Raw genomic sequence first — 21121 nt, 5'->3', positions numbered from 1 at the left:
TTTTACTGGTCTGGACTGGGAACGGCTCCCATTAACAAGAGAAAAAAACGGAATTTTTCCCGGATTTTGGGATTTTTCTCCTCCCCTTTATTATCCCAAACTCCTGGTTGGACCGGTTCGGGCCGGTTTGGACCGGTTTGGACTGGTCTGAACTGGTTTGGACTGGTCTGAACTGGTTTTTCCTGGGACAGGCTCCCAGTTTGATGCACAAATGACGAGAAAAGAGCGGAATTCCTCCCGGATTTTGGGGATTTTGGGATTTGGCTCCTCCCGTTTATTATCCCAAACTCCTGGTTGGACCGGTCCGGGCCGGTTTGAACCGGTCTGGACCGGTCTGAACTGGTTTTTACTGGGACAGGCTCCCAGTTTGATGCACAAATTATGAGAAAAAACCGGAATTTTTCCCGGATTTTGGGATTTTTCTTCTCCCGTTTATTATCCCAAACTCCTGGTTGGACCGGTTCGAACCGGTTTGGACTGGTCTGGACTGGTCTGAACTGGTTTGGACTGGATTTTCCTGGGACAGGCTCCCAGTTTGATGCACAAATGAGGAGAAAAAAAAGGAATTTTTCCCGGATTTTGGGGATTTTTGGGATTTTCCTCCTCCCGTTTATTATCCCAAACTCCTGACTGGACCGGTTCGGACCGGTTTGAACTGGTCTGGACCGGTCTGAACTGGTTTTTACTGGGACAGGCTCCCAGTTTGATGCACAAATTATGAGAAAAAACCGGAATTTTTCCCGGATTTTGGGATTTTTCTTCTCCCGTTTATTATCCCAAACTCCTGGTTGGACCGGTTCGGGCCGGTTTGAACTGGTTTGGACCGGTCTGAACTGGTCTGGACTGGTCTGAACTGGTTTTTCCTGGGACAGGCTCCCAGTTTGATGCACAAATGAGGAGAAAAAAACGGAATTTTTCCCAGATTTTGGGATTTTTGGGATTTGGCTCCTCCCGTTTATTATCCCAAACTCCTGGTTGGACCGGTTCGGGCCGGTTTGGACCGGTCTGAACTGGTTTGGACTGGTCTGAACTGGTTTTTCCTGGGACAGGCTCCCAGTTTGATGCACAAATGACGAGAAAAGAACGGAATTCCTCCCGGATTTTGGGGATTTTTGGGATTTTCTTCCTCCCGTTTATTATCCCAAACTCCTGGTTGGACCGGTTCGGGCCGGTTTGAACCGGTTTGGACCGGTCTGAACTGGTTTGAACTGGTTTGGACTGGTTTTTCCTGGGACAGGCTCCCAGTTTGATGCACAAATGAGGAGAAAAAAATGGAATTCCTCCCGGATTTTGGGGATTTTTCTCCTCCCGTTTATTATCCCAAACTCCTGGTCGGGCCGGTTGGGGCCGGTCTGGGCCGGTCCGGACTGGTCTGGGCCGGTTTGGGCCGGTCTCAGGCGTGCAGGAAGCGGTTGAAGGCGTTGTAGGCGGACTCGAGGTCGAAGAGCATCTGCCGGACCTGGGCATCGTCCAGCTCGTCCGCGGCCGACATCGCGCTCAGCGTCTGCAGCCTGGAGCCAAAAATATTCCCAAAATATTCCCAAAATGTTCCCGAAATTCCCAAAAAAATCCCCAAAAAAATCCCCAAAAAAATCCCCGAGAAATTCCCAAAATTCTGCTCCCGAATCCCCCAATTCCAAAATCCCAAACTGCTCCTAGGCTGACATCGCGCTCAGCGTCTGCAGCCTGGAGCCAAAAATATTCCCAAAATATTCCCAAAATGTTCCCGAAATTCCCAAAAAAATCCCCAAAAAAATCCCCCCAAAAAATCCCCAAGAAATTCCCAAAATTCCGCTCCCAAATCTCCCAATTCCAGAATCCCAAACTCGTCCGCGGCCGACGTCACGCTCAGCGTCTGCAGCCTGGGGCAACAAAAATATTCCCAAAATATTCCCAAAATGTTCCCGAAATTCCCAAAAAAATCCCCCAAAAAATCCCCGAGAAATTCCCAAAATTCCGCTCCCAAATCCCCCAATCCCGGAATCCCAAACTCGTCCGCGGCCGACGTCGCGCTCGGCATCTACAGCCTAAGGGATTCCCCAAAAATTCCCAAAATATCCCAAAATGTTCCCAAAATATTCTCGAAATATTCCCAAAAAAAATCCCCCAAAAAATCCCTGAGAAATTCCCAAAATTCTGCTCCCAAATCCTCCAATTCCAAAATCCCAAACTGCTCCGAGGCCGACGTCGCGCTCAGCGTCTGCAGCCTGGGGCAACAAAAATATTCCCAAAATATTCCCAAAATGTTCCCGAAATTCCCAAAAAAATCCCCCAAAAAATCCCCGAGAAATTCCCAAAATTCCGCTCCCAAATCCCCCAATTCCAGAATCCCAAACTCGTCTGAGGCCAACGTCACGCTGGGCATCTACAGCCTAAGGGATTCCCCAAAAAAATTCCCAAAATGTTCCCAAAATGTTCCCAAAATATTCCCCAAAAATCCCCAAAATATTCCCAAAAAAAACCCCAAAAAAATCCCCGAGAAATTCCCAAAATTCCGCTCCCAAATCCCCCAATTCCAGAATCCCAAACTGCTCCGAGGCCGACATCGCGCTCAGCGTCTGCAGCCTAAGGGATTCCCCAAAAATTCCCAAAATGTTCCCAAAATATTCCTGAAAATTTCCCGAAATATTCCCGAAATATTCCTAAAAAAAATCCCCCAAAAAATCCCTGAGAAATTCCCAAAATTCTGCTCCCAAATCCCCCAATCCCAAAATTCCAAACTGCTCCTAGGCCGACATCGCGCTCAGCGTCTGCAGCCTAAGGGATTCCCCAAAAATTCCCAAAATGTTCCCAAAATATTCCTGAAAATTTCCCGAAATATTCCCAAAAAAAATCCCCCAAAAAATCCCCGAGAAATTCCCAAAATTCCGCTCCCAAATCCCCCAATCCCAAAATCCCAAACTGCTCCGAGGCCGACATCGCGCTCAGCGTCTGCAGCCTGGGGCGCCAAAAATTCCCAAAAAAATCCCAAAATATTCCTGAAATTCCCAAAAAAATCCCCGAGAAATTCCCAAAATTCCGCTCCCGTATCTCCCAATTCCAGAATCCCAAACTCATCTGAGGCCAACGTCACACTCGGCATCTACAGCCTAAGGGATTCCCAAAAAATTCCCAAAATATCCCAAAATGTTCCTGAAAAATTCCCGAAATTCCCAAAAAAAATCCCCAAAAAAATCCCCGAGAAATTCCCAAAATTCTGCTCCCAAATCCTCCAATTCCAAAATCCCAAACTGCTCCGAGGCCGACGTCGCGCTCAGCGTCTGCAGCCTGGGGCCACAGAAATATTCCCAAAATGGTCCCGAAAAATTCCCAAAATATTCCTGAAATTCCCAAAAAAATTCCCCCAAAAAATCCCCGAGAAATTCCCAAAATTCCGCTCCCAAATCTCCCAATTCCAGAATCCCAAACTGCTCCAAGGCCGACGTCGCGCTCAGCGTCTGCAGCCTGGGGCGCCAAAAATTCCCAAAATATTCCCAAAATAGTCCCAAAATGGTCCCAAAATATTCCTGAAATTCCCCAAAAAAATCCCCCAAAAAATCCCCATAAAATCCCAAAAAATCCCCCAAAAATCTCAAAACTCCCCCAAAAATCCCTCAAAATTCCTCATCACAAAAATCCCGGAAAAATCCTCCAAATAACCCAAATTTCCCCAAAAAATCTTCAAAATTCCTAAAAAATCCTCCAAAGATCCCCAAAATTTCCAAAAACCCCCCAAAAATTCCCAAAAAATCCCCCCAAAATTCAAAAAAATCCCCAAAAAATCCCCCAAAAACCCAAATAAATCCCTGAAATTCCCCAAAAATCCCCGAAATTCCCAAAAAAATCCCCAAAAATCCCCAAAATCCAAAAAGAATCCCCACAAATCCCCAAATCCCCCCCAAAAATCCCCAAAATATCCCCAAATTCTCCCCAAATTTTCCCAAATTCTCCCCAAGTGTTCCCAAACTCCCAAATTCTCCCAAAATTCTCCAAATTCCCCCAAAAGCCCCAAATAAATCCCTGAAATTCCAAAAAAAAATCCCCCAAAATTCCAAAAAAATCCTCAAAGAAACCCCCAAAAATTCCCAAAAATCCCCCAAAAAATTCTCCAATTCCCTCCAAAGCCCCCTCAAAAATCCCCAAAAATCCCCAAAATTCCCAAAAAATCCCCAAAAAATCCCAGAGAAATTCCCAAAATTCCGCTCCCAAATCCCCGAATCCCAAAATCCCAAACTCGTCCTGCTCAGCCTCTGCAGCCTGGGGGATTCCCAAAATATTCCCAAAATGTTCCCAAAATTCCAAAATATTTCCCAAAAATATTCTCAAAATATTCCCGAAATTCCCCAAAAAAATCCCCCAAAAAATCCCCCAAATCCCAAAAAAATCGCAAAAAAATCCCCAAAAATCCCCCAAATCCCCACAAAATTCCTAAAAAATCCCCAAAATTCCCCAAAAAACTTCCAAAATTCCCCAAAAATCTCCAAAATCCCCCAAAATTCCCAAAACCACAAAAATCCCAAAAAGATCCCAAAAAAATCCCCAAAAAATAAAAAAATCCCCATAAAATCCACAAAAAATCCAAAAAAAAACCCCAAAAATCCCCAAAATTCCCCCAAAATCCCCAAAACCAGAAAAATCCCAAAAAATCCTCAAAAAATCTCAAAAAATCCCCATAAAATCCAGAAAAAATAAAAAAAAACCCAAAAATCCCAAAAAAAACCCCAAAAAATTTCCAAAATCCCCAAAACCACAAAAATCACAAAAAGATCCCAAAAAACCCCAAAAAATCAAAAAATCCCCATAAGATCCACAAAAAATAAAAAAAAAACCCCAAAAAATCCCCAAAATTCCCCCAAAATCCCCAAAACCACAAAAATCCCCAAAAATCCCAAAAAAATCCTCAAAAAATCCTCAAAAAATCCCCATAAAATCCACAAAAAATCCAAAAAAAACCCCAAAAAATCCCCAAAAATCCCCAAAAAACCCCAAAATCCCCAAAACCACAAAAATCCCAAAAAGATCCCAAAAAAAATCCCCAAAAAATCCTAAAAAATCCCCATAAAATCCAGAAAAAATCCAAAAAAACCCCAAAAATCCCAAAAAAAAACCCAAAAAAACCCCAAAATCCCAAAAAAATCCCCAAAAAAAATCAAAAAATCCCCATAAAATCCACAAAAAAAAAACCCAAAAAATCCCCAAAAATCCCAAAAAAACCCCAAAATCCCCAAAACCACAAAAATCCCAAAAAGATCCCAAGAAAATCCCCAAAAAATCCTAAAAAATCTCCATAAAATCCACAAAAAATAAAAAAAACCCAAAAATCCCAAAAAAATCCCAAAAAAACCCCCAAAATCCCCAAAACCACAAAAATCCCAAAAAATCCCCATAAAATCCCAAAAAATCCCCATAAAATCCAGAAAAAAACCCAAAAAACCCCCAAAATCCCAAAAATATCCCAAAAAAAACCCCCAAAAAAATCAAAAAATCCCCATAAAATCCACAAAAAAACCCCCAAAAAATCCCCAAAAATCCCAAAAAAACCCCAAAATCCCCAAAACCACAAAAATCCCAAAAAAAATCCCCAAAAAATCCCCATAAAATCCAGAAAAAATCCAAAAAACCCCCCAAAAATCCAAAAAAAAACCCCAAAAATCCCCCAAATTCTCCCCAAATTCTCCCCAAATGTTCCCGAAATTCCCGAACTTCCCGAAATTCCGGAGCTGGCTCACCATTGGTTGACTTTGAGGCGCCCCTCGAAGTCGGGGGGCAGGGAGCTCATCCGGGTCATCGTCTCCAGCAGCTCCCGCAGGTCCGGCTGGATCTGGGAATTTCGGGAATTTCGGGAATTTCGGGAATTTCGGGAATTTTGGGGGGATTTTGGAGGGGTTTTGGGGGGGTTTAGGCCAATTTTTGGGGGTTGTAAAGCAAATTTTTGGGGATTTTTAGAAGGTTTTTTTGAATTTTTGGGGATTTTTTGGGGAATTTTTTGGGAATTTTTTGGGGGATTTTGGGGAATTTTTGGGATTTTTTTTCTGGAGATTTTTGAGGAATTTTTGAGGAATTTTGGGGGAGTCTTGGGAAGTTTTCCTGGAGAATTTTTGGGGGATTTTTTGGGAATTTTTGGGGGAATTTTTTGGGAATTTTTTGGTGAATTTTTTGGAATTTTTAAGGACTGGAATTGGGGGGTTTTGGGAGTGGAATTTTGGGAATTTTCGGATGCTTTTCTAGAGATTTTTGGGGAAATTTTGGGGATTTTTTGGGAATTTTGGGGGAGGTTTGGGAAGTTTTTCTGAAGAATTTTTGGGGGAAATTTTGGGAATTTTTGGGGGAATTTGGGGAATTTTGGGGGGAATTTTTGGGAATTTTTAAGGACTGGAATTGGGAGGTTTTGGGAGTGGAATTTTGGGGGAAATTTTGGGAATTTTGGGGCAGGGAGCTCATCCGGGTCATCGTCTCCAGCAGCTCCCGCAGGTCCGGCTGGATCTGGGAATTCGGGAATTTCGGGAATTTCGGGAATTTGGGGGAATTTTGGAGGGGTTTTGGGGGGGTTTAGGCCAATTTTTGGGGGTTATAAAGCAAATTTTTGGGAATTTTTTTTGGAATTTGGGGAATTTTGGGGAATTTTTGGGGATTTTTGTGAATTTTTGGGGAGTTTTGGGATTTTTTTTCTGGAGATTTTTGGGGAATTTTTGGGAATTTTGGGGGAGGTTTGAGATGTTTTTCTGGAGAATTTTTGGGGGATTTTCAGGAATTTTGGGGGGAAATTTTGGCAATTTTGGGGGGAAATTTTGGGGGAATTTGGGGAACTTTTGGGGGAAATTTTGGGGGAGTTTTTGGGGTAAATTTTGGGAATTTTTGGAGGGATTTTTGGGAATGGAAATGGGGTTTTTTTGGGGGATTTTTTGGGATTTTTGGGACAGGAATTGGGGGAATTTTGGCGGATTTTTGGGACCGGATTTCAGGGATTTTTTGGGGATTTTTGGGGCCAGAATTGTGGAAATTTTTGGGAATTCTTTTTAATTTTTGGAGCTGGAATTGGGGGATTTTTGGGAATGGAAATGGGGGATTTTTGGGAATTTTTGGGACCGGATTTTGGGGATTTTTGGGGAATTTTTGGGGATTTTTGGGACAGGAATTGGGGGAATTTTGGGGGATTTTTGGGAATGGAAATGGGGGATTTTTGGGAATTTTTTGGGAAATTTTGGGACTGGATTTCGGGGATTTTTGGGACCGGATTTTGGGGATTTTTCGGCAATTTTTAGGGATTTTTGGGACAGGAATTGGGGGAGTTTTGGGGAATTTTGGGGAATGGAAATGGGGGATTTTTGGGACAGATTTTGGGGGATTTTTTGGGAATGGAAATGGGGTTTTTTTGGGACCGGATTTTGGGGATTTTTGGGACCGGATTTTGGGGATTTTTGGGGGAATTTGGGGATTTTTGGGATCCCCACCTCGTCCATGGCGCGGATCTCCAGGCGCAGTTTGTCCATCACGGTGATGAAAAGCTGCCAAAATTCCAACGGAAATTCGGGATCAGCCCCAGCCCCAGACCTCCCAAAATCCCCCCAAAAATTCCCGAAAAAATAACAAAATACCCCCAAAAAATCCCTTAAAAAATAACAAAATACCCCCAAAAGAATTCCTTAAAAAATAATAAAATACCCCCAAAAAATCCCTCACAAAAATAACAAAATATCCCCAAAAAATCTTTTAAAAAATAACAAAATACCCCCAAAAGAATTCCTTAAAAAATAATAAAATACCCCCCAAAAATCCCTTAAAAAAATAACAAAATATCCCCAAAAAATCCATTAAAAAATAACAAAATACCCCCAAAAGAATTCCTTAAAAAATAATAAAATACCCCCCAAAAATCCCTTAAAAAAATAACAAAATATCCCCAAAAAAATCCCTTAAAAAATAACAAAATACCCCCAAAAGAATTCCTTAAAAAATAATAAAATACCCCCAAAAAATCCCTTAAAAAAATAACAAAATATCCCCAAAAAATCCCTTAAAAATAACAAAATATCCCCAAAAATTACCTTAAAAAATAACAAAATACCCGAAAAAAATTCCCTTAGAAATTAACAAAACACCCCAAAAATCCCCCCAAAAAATCCCCCCAAAATCCCTTAAAAATAACGAAATACCCCCAAAAAATTAAAAAAAAAAATCCCTTAAAAATAACAAAATACCTCCCAAAAAATTCACAAAAAATCCCTTAAAAAATAATGAAATCCCCCCAAAAATCCCTTAAAAAGCAACAAAATAGCCCCAAAAATTTCCACAAAAAAATCACAAAAAAATTCCCCAAAAAATACCCAAAAAAATCTCAAAAAATTATAAAACTCACCAAAAAAATCCCATAAAAACACCCAAAAATCACAAAAAGAAATCACCAAAAATGCACCAAAAATTCCCATAAAAATACTCAAAAAAGTACAAAAATTTTTTTTAAATCCACAAAAAAATGCAAAAATACAAATCCCATCAAAATATCCCAAAAAATCACCAAAAAAAATTTAAAAATCACGAAAAAATCCCATAAAAACACCCAAAAAAATCACCAAAAAAATCACAAAAAAGTCAGAAAAAAATGCCCAAAAATTCCCCCAAAAATCCCAAAATAATCACAAAAATTGAAAAAAAGTTTCACAAAAAAATGGAAAAAAAATCACAAAAAATCACAGAAGTGTTTTTAAATATTCACCAAAAATAATTTTAAAATGCAAACAAATCATCCAAAATCACAGAAAAAATTCCAAAAAAATCAAAACAATTCCCATAAAATAACAAATAATTACCAAAAAAAATGTCCAAAAAGTCCAAAAAAAGTCACATAAAATCATGCCAAAAATTACCCAAAAAATCACCAAAATTCCCATTAAAATACCCAAAAAAATTTTTTAAAAAATCACAAAAAGTCACCAATAAATCCTAAAATTTCCCATTAAAATAACTAAAAAAAAATCACAAAAAAATTTAAAAAACCACCAAAAAAATCACCAAAAAAACCCCCAAAATTCCCAAAAAATCCTCAAAAAAAAAAACCTGAAATATTAAAAAAAAAAAAAAAATAATCCCCAAAAAACGGCCGAAAAAATGCCCCAAAAATCGCAAAAAATTCGAAAAAATTAATTTAAAAAATCCCCGAAAAATCCGAGAAAAATCCCGAAAAATTCCCCGACCTCCCACGCGTTCCCGACCCCCCGGAATTCCCGAAAATTCCCGGAATTTTTTGGGAATGTGGGAGATTTTGGCGTACGGAGACGATGTCGGCGATGCAGCGGTTCAGGTTCCCTTTGTCGTCCTTGATGGTGATTGGTCGATCCTCGCGGATGCGCTCCATGGCCAGGGGGCAGTCCAGCTGGCAATTCCCAAAATTCCCGAAATTCCCAAATTTCCCAACCCGCTCCCCAATTCCCAAGCCAAAATTCCCAGAAATTCCTGAAAAAATCCCCCCCAAAAAGCCCAAAATTCCAAATTTTAGCCCCAGATTTCCCACAAAATTCCCAATTTTACACCTAAATTCCCGAAATTCCCAAATTTCCCAACCCACTCCCAAATTCCCGAGCCAAAATTCCCAGAAATTCCTGAAAAAATCCCCAAAAAACCCCCAAAAAAGCCCAAAATTCCCACTTTTAGCCCCAAATTTCCCACAAAATTCCACAAAATTCCCAATTTTACACCCAAATTCCCAAAATTCCCAAATTTCCCAACCCGCTCCCAAATTCCCGAGCCAAAATTCCCAGAAATTCCTGAAAAAATCCAAAAAAAAACCCCCCAAAAAGCCCAAAATTCCCAATTTTTAGCCCCAAATTCCCTCCAAAATTCCACAAAATTCCCAATTTTACCCCCAAATTCCCAAAATTCCCAAATTTCCCAACCCGCTCCCAAATTCCCGAGCCAAAATTCCCAGAAATTCCTGAAAAAATCCCCCCCAAAAAGCCCAAAATTCCCATTTTTATCCCCAAATTTCCCACAAAATTCTCAATTTTACCCCCAAATTCCCAAAATTCCCGAATTTTCCAACCCGCTCCCCAATTTCCCGAGCCAAAATTCCCAGAAATTCCAGAAAAAATCCCCAAAAAAACCAAAAATTCCCACTTTTAGCCCCAAATTTCCCACAAAATTCCACAAAATTCCCAATTTTACCCCCAAATTCCCAAAATTCCCGAATTTCCCAACCCGCTCCCAAATTCCCGAGCCAAAATTCCCAGAAATTCCTGAAAAATCCCCCCAAAAAAGCCCAAAATTCCCACTTTTAGCCCCAAATTTCCCACAAAATTCCACAAAATTCCCAATTTTACACCCAAATTCCCAAAATTCCCGAATTTCCCAACCCGCTCCCCAATTCCCGAGCCAAAATTCCCAGAAATTCCTGAAAAAATCCCCAAAAAAACCCCCCTAAAAGCCCAAAATTCCCAATTTTAGCCCCAATTCCATCCATGGCCAGGGGGCAGTCCAGCTGGCAATTCCCAAAATTCCCAAAATTCCCAAATTTCCCAACCCGCTCCCCAATTTCCCGAGCCAAAATTCCCAGAAATTCCTGAAAAAATCCCCAAAATCCCCCCAAAAAAGCCCAAAATTCCCAATTTTAGCCCCAAATTTCCCACAAAATTCCACAAAATTCCCAATTTTACACCCAAATTCCCAAAATTCCCGAATTTCCCAACCCGCTCCCCAATTCCCGAGCCAAAATTCCCAGAAATTCCTGAAAAAATCCCCAAAAAAACCCCCCAAAAAGCCCAAAAATCCCATTTTTAGCCCCAATTCCATCCATGGCCAGGGGGCAGTCCAGCTGGCAATTCCCAAAATTCCCAAAATTCCCAAAATTCCCAACCCGCTCCCCAATTCCCGAGCCAAAATTCCCCGAAATTCCTGAAAAAATCCCCAAAAAAAAACCCCAAAAAAACCCAAAATTCCCAATTTTACCCCCAAATTCCCAAAATTCCCAAATTTCCCAACCCGCTCCCAAATTCCCGAGCCAAAATTCCCCGAAATTCCTGAAAAAATCCCCAAAAAAAAACCCCAAAAAAACCCAAAATTCCCAATTTTACCCCCAAATTCCCAAAATTCCCAAATTTCCCAACCCGCTCCCCAATTCCCGAGCCAAAATTCCCAGAAATTCCTGAAAAAATCCCCAAAAAACCCCCAAAAAAGCCCAAAATTCCCAATTTTAGCCCCAAATTTCCCACAAAATTCCACAAAATTCCCAATTTTACACCCAAATTCCCAAAATTCCCGAATTTCCCAACCCGCTCCCCAATTCCCGAGCCAAAATTCCCAGAAATTCCTGAAAAAATCCCCCCAAAAAAGCCCAAAATTACCAATTTTAGCCCCAAATTTCCCACAAAATTCCACAAAATTCCCAATTTTACCCCCAAATTCCCAAAATTCCCAAATTTCCCAACCCGCTCCCCAATTCCCAAGCCAAAATTCCCAGAAATTCCTGAAAAAATCCCCAAAAAACCCCAAAAAAGCCCAAAATTCCCAATTTTTAGCCCCAAATTCCTCCCAAATTCCACAAAATTCCCAATTTTACACCCAAATTCCCAAAATTCCCAAATTTCCCAACCCGCTCCCCAATTCCCAAGCCAAAATTCCCAGAAATTCCTGAAAAAATCCCCAAAAAACCCCCAAAAAAGCCCAAAATTCCCAATTTTAGCCCCAAATTTCCCACAAAATTCCACAAAATTCCCAATTTTACACCCAAATTCCCAAAATTCCCGAAATTCCCAAAATTCCCAACCCGCTCCCCAATTCCCAAGCCAAAATTCCCAGAAATTCCTGAAAAAATCCCCAAAAAAACCCCAAAAAAGCCCAAAATTCCCAATTTTTAGCCCCAAATTCCTCCCAAATTCCACAAAATTCCCAATTTTACACCCAAATTCCCAAAATTCCCAAATTTCCCAACCCGCTCCCCAATTCCCAAGCCAAAATTCCCAGAAATTCCTGAAAAAATCCCCAAAAAACCCCCAAAAAAGCCCAAAATTCCCAATTTTAGCCCCAAATTTCCCACAAAATTCCACAAAATTCCCAATTTTACACCCAAATTCCCAAAATTCCCAAAATTCCCAAAATTCCCAACCCGCTCCCCAATTCCCAAGCCAAAATTCCCAGAAATTCCTGAAAAAATCCCCAAAAAACCCCCAAAAAAGCCCAAAATTCCCACTTTTAGCCCCAAATTTCCCACAAAATTCCACAAAATTCCCAATTTTACACCCAAATTCCCAAAATTCCCGAAATTCCCAAAATTCCCAACCCGCTCCCCAATTCCCAAGCCAAAATTCCCCGAAATTCCTGAAAAAATCCCAAAAAAAAAACCCCCAAAAAACCCCAAAATTCCCAATTTTTAGCCCCAAATTTCCCACAAAATTCCACAAAATTCCCAATTTTACACCCAAATTCCCAAAATTCCCGAATTTCCCAACCCGCTCCCCAATTCCCGAGCCAAAATTCCCAGAAATTCCTGAAAAAATCCCCAAAAAAACCCCCCAAAAAGCCCAAAAATCCCATTTTTAGCCCCAATTCCATCCATGGCCAGGGGGCAGTCCAGCTGGCAATTCCCAAAATTCCCAAAATTCCCAAAATTCCCAACCCGCTCCCCAATTCCCGAGCCAAAATTCCCCGAAATTCCTGAAAAAATCCCCCCAAAAAAGCCCAAAATTCCCACTTTTAGCCCCAAATTTCCCACAAAATTCCCAATTTTACACCCAAATTCCCAAAATTCCCGAATTTCCCAACCCGCTCCCAAATTCCCGAGCCAAAATTCCCAGAAATTCCTGAAAAAATCCCAAAAAAAACCCCCCAAAAAGGCCAAAATTCCCAATTTTAGCCCCAATTCCATCCATGGCCAGGGGGCAGTCCAGCTGGCAATTCCCAAAATTCCCGAAATTCCCAAATTTCCCAACCCGCTCCCCAATTCCCAAGCCAAAATTCCCAGAAATTCCTGAAAAAATCCCCAAAAAAAAACCCCAAAAAACCCCAAAATTCCCAATTTTAGCCCCAAATTTCCCACAAAATTCCACAAAATTCCCAATTTTACACCCAAATTCCCAAAATTCCCGAATTTCCCAACCCGCTCCCCAATTCCCGAGCCAAAATTCCCCAAAATTCCTGAAAAAATCCCAAAAAAAAAAACCCCAAAAATCCCAAAATTTCCATTTTTAGCCCCAAATTCCCTCCAAAATTCCCAATTTTACACCCAAATTCCGTCCATGGCCAGGGGGCAATCCAGCTGGGAATTCCCAAAATTCCCAAAAATTCCCAAATTTCTCAAATTCCAGCCCAAAAATTCCCCAAATTCTCCAATTTTTTCCCTTCCACGTCTCTATTTCAGTCAAAATTCAGCACAAAAAACCCACCCAAAAAAAAATCCCAAAAAATCCCAAATTTTCACCCAAATTCCCAAAATTCCCAATCCCAGAATCCCAAATTCCCAAATTCTGGCCCAAAAATTCCCAAAATTCCCCAATTCCATTCCCAAATTTTCCTCCTCCGCTTCTCAATTTCAGTCAAAAATTAATACAAAAACCTCAAAAAAAACCCCAAAATTCTCAAAAAATTCCCAAATTTTCACCCCAAAACCGCAAAATTCCCAATCCCGGAATCCCAAATTCCCAAATTCCGGCCCAAAAATTCCCAAAATTCCCCAATTCCATTCCCAAATTTTCCTCCACTTCTCAATTTCGGTCAAAAATTAATACAAAAACCTCAAAAAAAACCCCAAAATTCTCCAAAAATTCCCAAATTTTCACCCAAATTCCCAAAATTCCCAATCCCAGAATCCCAAATTCCCAAATTCCGGCCCAAAAATTCCCAAAATTCCCCAATTCCATTCCCAAATTTTTACTGCTGCATTTCAGTCAAAAATTAACGCAAAAACCCCAAAAAATCACCAAAAAAACCCCAAAAATCGTCGGAATTTCACCCAAATTTCGCCCCAAATCCCCAAAGTTCCCAATCCTGGAATCCCAAATTCCAGCCCAAAAATTCCCAAAATTCCCCAATTTCATTTCCAAATTTTTCTCTTCCGTTGCTGCATTTCAGTCAAAAATCAGCGCAGAACTTCCCAAAAAAAACCCCAAAATCATCAAATTTCACCCAAATTTTGCCTAAAATCCCTCCAATTTCACCAAAAATTCCCAATCCCGGAATCCCAAATTCCCAAATTCTGGCCCAAAAATTCCCAAAATTCTCCAATTCCATTCCCAAATTTTCCTCCTCCACTTCCCAATTTCGGTCAAAAATTAATGCAAAAACCTCAAAAAAAACCCGCAAAAAATTCAAATTTCACCCAAATTTCGCCCAAATTTCACCCAAATTTCGCCCCAAATCCCTGAAATTTCACCCGAGCTTCCCGAAATTCCCGAAATTCCCGAAATTCCGGGATCCTCACCCGGAATTTGCGGCAGAAGTCGTCGATGGTGCCGACCTCGCCGCCCTGCACCTGCTTCCCTCCAACTCCAAAATTCCCCAGAATTCCCCCAAAAAATCCCAAATTTTCACCCCAAATCCCCAAAATTCCCAATCCCGGAATCCCAAATTCCAGCCCAAAAATTCCAAAAATTCCCCAATTCCATTCCCAAATTTTCCTCCACTTCTCAATTTCGGTCAAAAATTAATGCAAAAACCTTGAAAAAAATCCCAAAATTCTCAAAAAATTCCCAAATTTTCACCCAAATTCCCAAAATTCCCAATCCCCGAATCCCAAATTGCGGACCAAAAATTCCCAAAATTCCCCAATTTCATTCCCAAACTTTCCTTCTGCGCTTCTCAATTTCAGTCAAAAATTAACGCAAAAACCCCAAAAAATCACCAAAAAAACCCCAAATTTTGCCCAAATTTCCCCCAAATTTCGCCCCAAATCCCTGAAATTTCACCCGAGCTTCCCGAAATTCCCGAAATTCCCGAAATTCCGGGATCCGCACCCGGAATTTGCGGCAGAAGTCGTCGATGGTGCCGACCTCGCCGCCCTGCACCTGCTTCAGCGCCGCCTTGAACTGCACCAGGAGGCGCGAGCACGCCGCCGTGTACCTGCAAATTCACGGAATTCTCCCGGAATTCTCCCGGAATTCTCCCGGTTTTCCGGGTTTTTCCGGTCCGGGATCCCCGGCTCCGGGGGCTGCCGGGGATTTTGGGGGATTTTGGGGGGATTTTTGGGGGGATTTTGGGGGTTTTTGGGCTCACTCGTTGGGCGTGACGCAGTCCTTGATGTACGCCTTCTCCAGCGCCTGCAGCGTCTTCACCACCGCAAAGAGCTCGGCCATGTTGTCGTACCTGGGACCGACTGGTTTGGACTGGGACGGACTGGGAGGGACTGGGAGGGACTGGGATATACTGGGATATACTGGGAATGGACTGGGAGGGACTGGGATATACTGGGAATGGACTGGGAATGGACTGGGAGGGACTGGGATATACTGGGATGGACTGGGAATGGACTGGGAGGGACTGGGACAGACTGGGATATACTGGGAATGGATTGGGAATGGACTGGGAGGGACTGGGATATACTGGGATATACTGGGAATGGATTGGGAGGGACTGGGATGAACAGGAACAGCTCGGCCATGTTGTCGTACCTGGGACGGACTGGTTTGGACTGGGACGGACTGGGAGGGACTGGGATATACTGGGATATACTGGGAATGGACTGGGAATGGACTGGGATATACTGGGAATGGACTGGGAATGGATTGGGAATGGACTGGGATATACTGGGATATACTGGGAATGGACTGGGAATGGACTGGGAGGGACTGGGATATACTGGGATGGACTGGGATATACTGGGAATGGACTGGGAATGGACTGGGATATACTGGAATGGACTGGGAATGGACTGGGAGGGACTGGGACAGACTGGGATATACTGGGAATGGACTGGGAATGGTCTGGGAATGGACTGGGAGGGACTGGGATATACTGGGATGGACTGGGATATACTGGGAATGGATTGGGAGGGACTGGGATGAACAGGAACAGCTCGGCCATGTTGTCGTACCTGGGATGGACTGGTTTGGACTGGTTTATACTGGGAGGGACTGGGACGGACTGGGAGGGACTGGGAATGGACTGGGATATACTGGGAATGGACTGGGAATGGACTGGGAGGGACTGGGAATGGATTGGGAGGGACTGGGACGGACTGGGAGGGACTGGGATATACTGGGAGAGACTGGGGGGGACTGGGAGGGACTGGTTTATACTGGGAGGGACTGGGATATACTGGGATATACTGGGAATGGACTGGGATATACTGGGAATGGACTGGGATGAACAGGAACAGCTCAGCCATGTTGTCGTACCTGGGATGGACTGGTTTGGACTGGTTTGGACTGGGAGGGACTGGGAATGGACTGGGATATACTGGGAATGGACTGGGAGGGACTGGGATATACTGGGATATACTGGGAATGGACTGGGAGGGACTGGGATATACTGGGATATACTGGGAATGGACTGCGATGAACAGGAACAGCTCGGCCATGTTGTCGTACCTGGGACGGACTGGTTTGGACTGGGACGGACTGGTTTGTACTGGGAGGGACTGGGATATACTGGGAATGGACTGGGAATGGATTGGGAGGGACTGGGATATACTGGGAATGGATTGGGAATGGATTGGGAATGGACTGGGATGAACAGGAACAGCTCGGCCATGTTGTCATACCTGGGACCGACTGGTTTGGACTGGGACGGACTGGGACGGACTGGGATATACTGGGAATGGACTGGGAGGGACTGGGACGGACTGGGATATACTGGGATATACTGGGAATGGACTGGGAGGGACTGGGAATGGACTGGGATATACTGGGAATGGACTGGGATGAACAGGAACAGCTCGGCCATGTTGTCGTACCTGGGACGGACTGGTTTGGACTGGGACGGACTGGGAGGGACTGGGAGGGACTGGGATATACTGGGAATGGACTGGGAATGGACTGGGAGGGACTGGGAATGGATTGGGAGGGACTGGGATATACTGGGAATGGACTGGGATGAACAGGAACAGCTCGGCCATGTTGTCGTACCTGGGACGGACTGGTTTGTACTGGGAGGGACTGGGACGGACTGGGAGGGACTGGGATATACTGGGATATACTGGGAATGGACTGGGACGGACTGGTTTATACTGGGAGGGACTGGGATATACTGGGATATACTGGGAATGGACTGGGAGGGACTGGGAATAATCCAAACCCCAACCTCCTCCATCCCTATCCAAAACTTCCCCAAAATTCCCCAAAAATCCGCCCCAAAATTGCCCAAATTCGCCCCAAATCGCCGCACTCACTTCTCCCTTTCCCGGGCGTTCTTGTAGAGCTTCACCTCCTGCGGGGAGAGGAGGCGGAAAATTCCCAAAAATTCCCGAAATTCCCAACAATTCCTGAAATTCCCAAAATCCCCCAAATTCCCAAAATTGCCAACAATTCCCAAAATTCCCCAAAAATTCCCGAAATTCCTCAAAATTTCCCAAAATTCCCAAAATTCCTGAAATCCCCAAAATTCCCCAAAATCCAAAAAAAAAAATCCCCAAAAATTCCCAGAATTCCACAAAATCCGCCAAAATTCCTCAAAATTCCCGAAATTCCCCAAAATTCAAAAAAAATCCCAAAATTCGCCAAAATTCCACAAAATTCCTCAAAATTCTCAGCAATTCCCAAAATTCCCCAAAATTCACGAAATTTCCTGAAAATTCCCAAAATTTCCTGAAAATTCCCAAAATTCCCCCAAATTCCCAAAAATTCCCCAAAATTTTCCAAAATTCACAGAAATTCCCAAAAATTCCCCAAATTCTACAAAATTCCACACATTTCCCAAAAATTCCTCAAAATTCCCAAAATTCCCGAAATTTCCTGAAAATTCCCAAAAATTCCCAAAATTCCCAACAATTCCCAAAATTTCCTGAAAATTCCCAAAAAATTCCCGAAATTCCCAACATTTCCCAAAATTCCCCCCAAAATTCTGAAATTCCCCAAATTCCCAAAAATTCCAAAAAATTTGCAAAAATTCCCCAAAATTCCCCAAATTTCCCAAAAAAATCCCCAAAATTCCTGAAAATTCCCAAAATTACAGAAATTCCCCAAAATTCCCCAAATTCCCAACAATTCCCGAAATCCCCCAAATTCCCCAAAATTCAAAAAAATTCCCAAAATTTCAAGGCTCAATCCCGGCCATTTCCGGCCACCCTCGTTCATTTCCGGCCACCCTCGTTCATTTCCGGCCACCCTCGTTCATTTCCGGCCACTCTCGTTCATTTCCGGCCACCCTCGTTCATTTCCGGCCACCCTCGGCTATTTCCGGCCACCCTCGTTCATTTCCGGCCACCCTCGTTCATTTCCGGCCACCCTCGGCCATTTCCGGCCACCCTCGTTCATTTCCGGCCACCCTCGGCCATTTCCGGCCCCTCTCGGCCATTTCCGGCCACCCTCGGCCATTTCCGGCCTCTCCCGCCCGTTCCCGCCCCGCGCTCACCTCGTAGAGCTCCGGTTTAGTCCCGGGCGCTGCCGTGCGAGGAAGGGAAGGGTTAAAAGGGGAAGAGACACCGGGAATTCCATCCCGGGAATTCCGGGACCATCCCGGGAATAGCGGGACCATCCCGGGAATTCCATCCCGGGAATAGCGGGATCATCCCGGGAATAGCGGGATCATCCCGGGAATAGCGGGATCATCCCGGGAATTCCATCCCGGGAATTCCGGGACCATCCCGGGAATAGTGGGACCATCCCGGGAATAGCGGGATCATCCCGGGAATTCCGGGAATAGCGGGACCATCCCGGGAATTCCATCCCGGGAATAGCGGGATCATCCCGGGAATTCCGGGAATAGCGGGACCATCCCGGGAATTCCATCCCGGGAATATCGGGATCATCCCGGGAATAGCGGGATCATCCCGGGAATTCCATCCCGGGAATAGCGGGATCATCCCGGGAATAGCGGGATCATCCCGGGAATAGCGGGATCATCCCGGGAATTCCATCCCGGGAATTCCGGGACCATCCCGGGAATAGTGGGACCATCCCGGGAATAGCGGGACCATCCCGGGAATTCCGGGAATAGCGGGAATAGCGGGATCATCCCGGGAATTCCATCCCGGGAATAGCGGGACCATCCCGGGAATAGCGGGATCATCCCGGGAATTCCATCCCGGGAATTCCGGGACCATCCCGGGAATTCCAGGAATAGCGGGATCATCCCGGGAATTCCGGGAATAGCGGGACCATCCCGGGAATTCCATCCCGGGAATAGCGGGATCATCCCGGGAATTCCGGGAATAGCGGGACCATCCCGGGAATTCCATCCCGGGAATATCGGGATCATCCCGGGAATAGCGGGATCATCCCGGGAATTCCATCCCGGGAATAGCGGGATCATCCCGGGAATTCCGGGAATAGCGGGAATAGCGGGATCATCCCGGGAATAGCGGGATCATCCCGGGAATCCCGGGAATAGCGGGATCATCCCGGGAATTCCGGGAATAGCGGGATCATCCCGGGAATTCCATCCCGGGAATAGCGGGACCATCCCGGGAATTCCATCCCGGGAATAGCGGGATCATCCCGGGAATTCCGGGAATAGCGGGACCATCCCGGGAATTCCAACCCGGGAATAGCGGGACCATCCCGGGAATAGCGGGATCATCCCGGGAATTCCATCCCGGGAATTCCGGGACCATCCCGGGAATTCCGGGAATAGCGGGATCATCCCGGGAATTCCGGGAATAGCGGGACCATCCCGGGAATTCCATCCCGGGAATAGCGGGACCATCCCGGGAATAGCGGGATCATCCCGGGAATTCCATCCCGGGAATAGCGGGACCATCCCGGGAATTCCGGGAATAGCGGGAATAGCGGGACCATCCCGGGAATAGCGGGACCATCCCGGGAATTCCATCCCGGGAATAGCGGGATCATCCCGGGAATAGCGGGACCATCCCGGGAATAGCGGGACCATCCCGGGAATAGCGGGACCATCCCGGTCGTCCCATCCCGGGAATCCCGGGATCATCCCGACACCATCCCGGGATCATCCCGCCCATCCCATCCCGGGAATACCGGGATCATCCCGGGACATCCCGCCCATCCCATCCCGGCAATCCCGGGATCATCCCGCCCATCCCATTCCGGGAATCCCGGCACCATCCCGGCCATCCCATCCCGGGACATCCCGCCCATCCCATCCCGGGATCATCCCGGGCCCATCCCATCCCGGGAATACCGGGACATCCCGCCCATCCCATCCCGGGAATCCCGGCACCATCCCGCCCATCCCATCCCGGGACATCCCGCCCATCCCATCCCGGGATCATCCCGGGCCCATCCCATCCCGGGACATCCCGCCCATCCCATCCCGGGAATACCGGGACATCCCGCCCATCCCATCCCGGGACATCCCGCCCATCCCATCCCGGCAATCCCGGCACCATCCCGCCCATCCCATCCCGGCACCATCGCGCCTATCCCATCCCGGGACCATCCCGCCTATCCCGGCAATCCCGGGCCCATCCCGCCCATCCCATCCCGGCAATCCCGGGACATCCCGCCCATCCCATCCCGGGATCATCCCGGGCCCATCCCGGCTCTCACCGCCCATCCCGGCCGGGCCCGCGATGCCGTGGAACATCCCCGGCTGAGCCTGGAGGGCTCCGGGCCCCCTCCTCGATCCCGACAATCGCGATGATCCCGGTCCCGCTGATCCCGGGGCGCTCCCGGTGCCTCCGCGGCGCTTCCGCCTCTTTCCGTGCACACTCCCAAACGTCCCTCCCCTTCCGGCAAAACTCGGCGTTTCATTGGCTCTGCCGCTCCGCCGCTCTTGTTTTCTCCCCGCTGATTGGCTCTTGCGGCCGTCAATCAAAGCCGTTGCCGAGCGATGCCTCCATCTGTGTCCCCGCTACGGCCCAGTCTGAGGGGCCGCACTACGCTACCCACAATGCCTTTCTCCGCTGTTCCCGCCTCCTTTCAACACCGATTGGCTGAGCCTCTCAGACTCTCGTCGCCGATTGGTCTTTTCAACTGCCCGTTATCGCGGTTGCCAGGCAACGCCGCCATGCTGTTACCGCCTATGGCGGCTCAGAAGGAGGCGGTGCCGCGGGAGTTGACGGCGCTCCTGTCCCCGGTGGCGAGCGAGG

At 45.5% G+C, this 21121-nt stretch overlaps 1 protein-coding gene across 1 annotated transcript; it reads right to left on the bottom strand.

Moving 5' to 3' along the window:
• Positions 1–1281: 1281 nt before the first annotated feature.
• Positions 1282–20754, bottom strand: VPS28 (VPS28 subunit of ESCRT-I). The gene is made up of 9 exons (XM_021550016.2): positions 20580–20754; positions 18469–18497; positions 17288–17325; positions 15175–15264; positions 14916–15021; positions 9248–9349; positions 7431–7484; positions 5709–5800; positions 1282–1511 (listed from the first exon to the last, which is right to left on the bottom strand). Exons 1-9 carry the CDS (start codon positions 20614–20616, stop codon positions 1394–1396), a joined length of 666 nt encoding a protein of 221 aa, XP_021405691.1. The 5' UTR covers positions 20617–20754; the 3' UTR covers positions 1282–1393.
• Between the last annotated feature and the right edge of the window lie 367 nt (positions 20755–21121).

This window comes from Lonchura striata, chromosome 1 (genome assembly GCF_046129695.1).
Source record: "Lonchura striata isolate bLonStr1 chromosome 1, bLonStr1.mat, whole genome shotgun sequence".
NCBI lineage: Eukaryota > Metazoa > Chordata > Aves > Passeriformes > Estrildidae > Lonchura > Lonchura striata.
The sequence above is the reverse complement of the archived record's forward strand: the minus strand, read 5'-3'. Positions and strand labels throughout refer to the sequence as shown.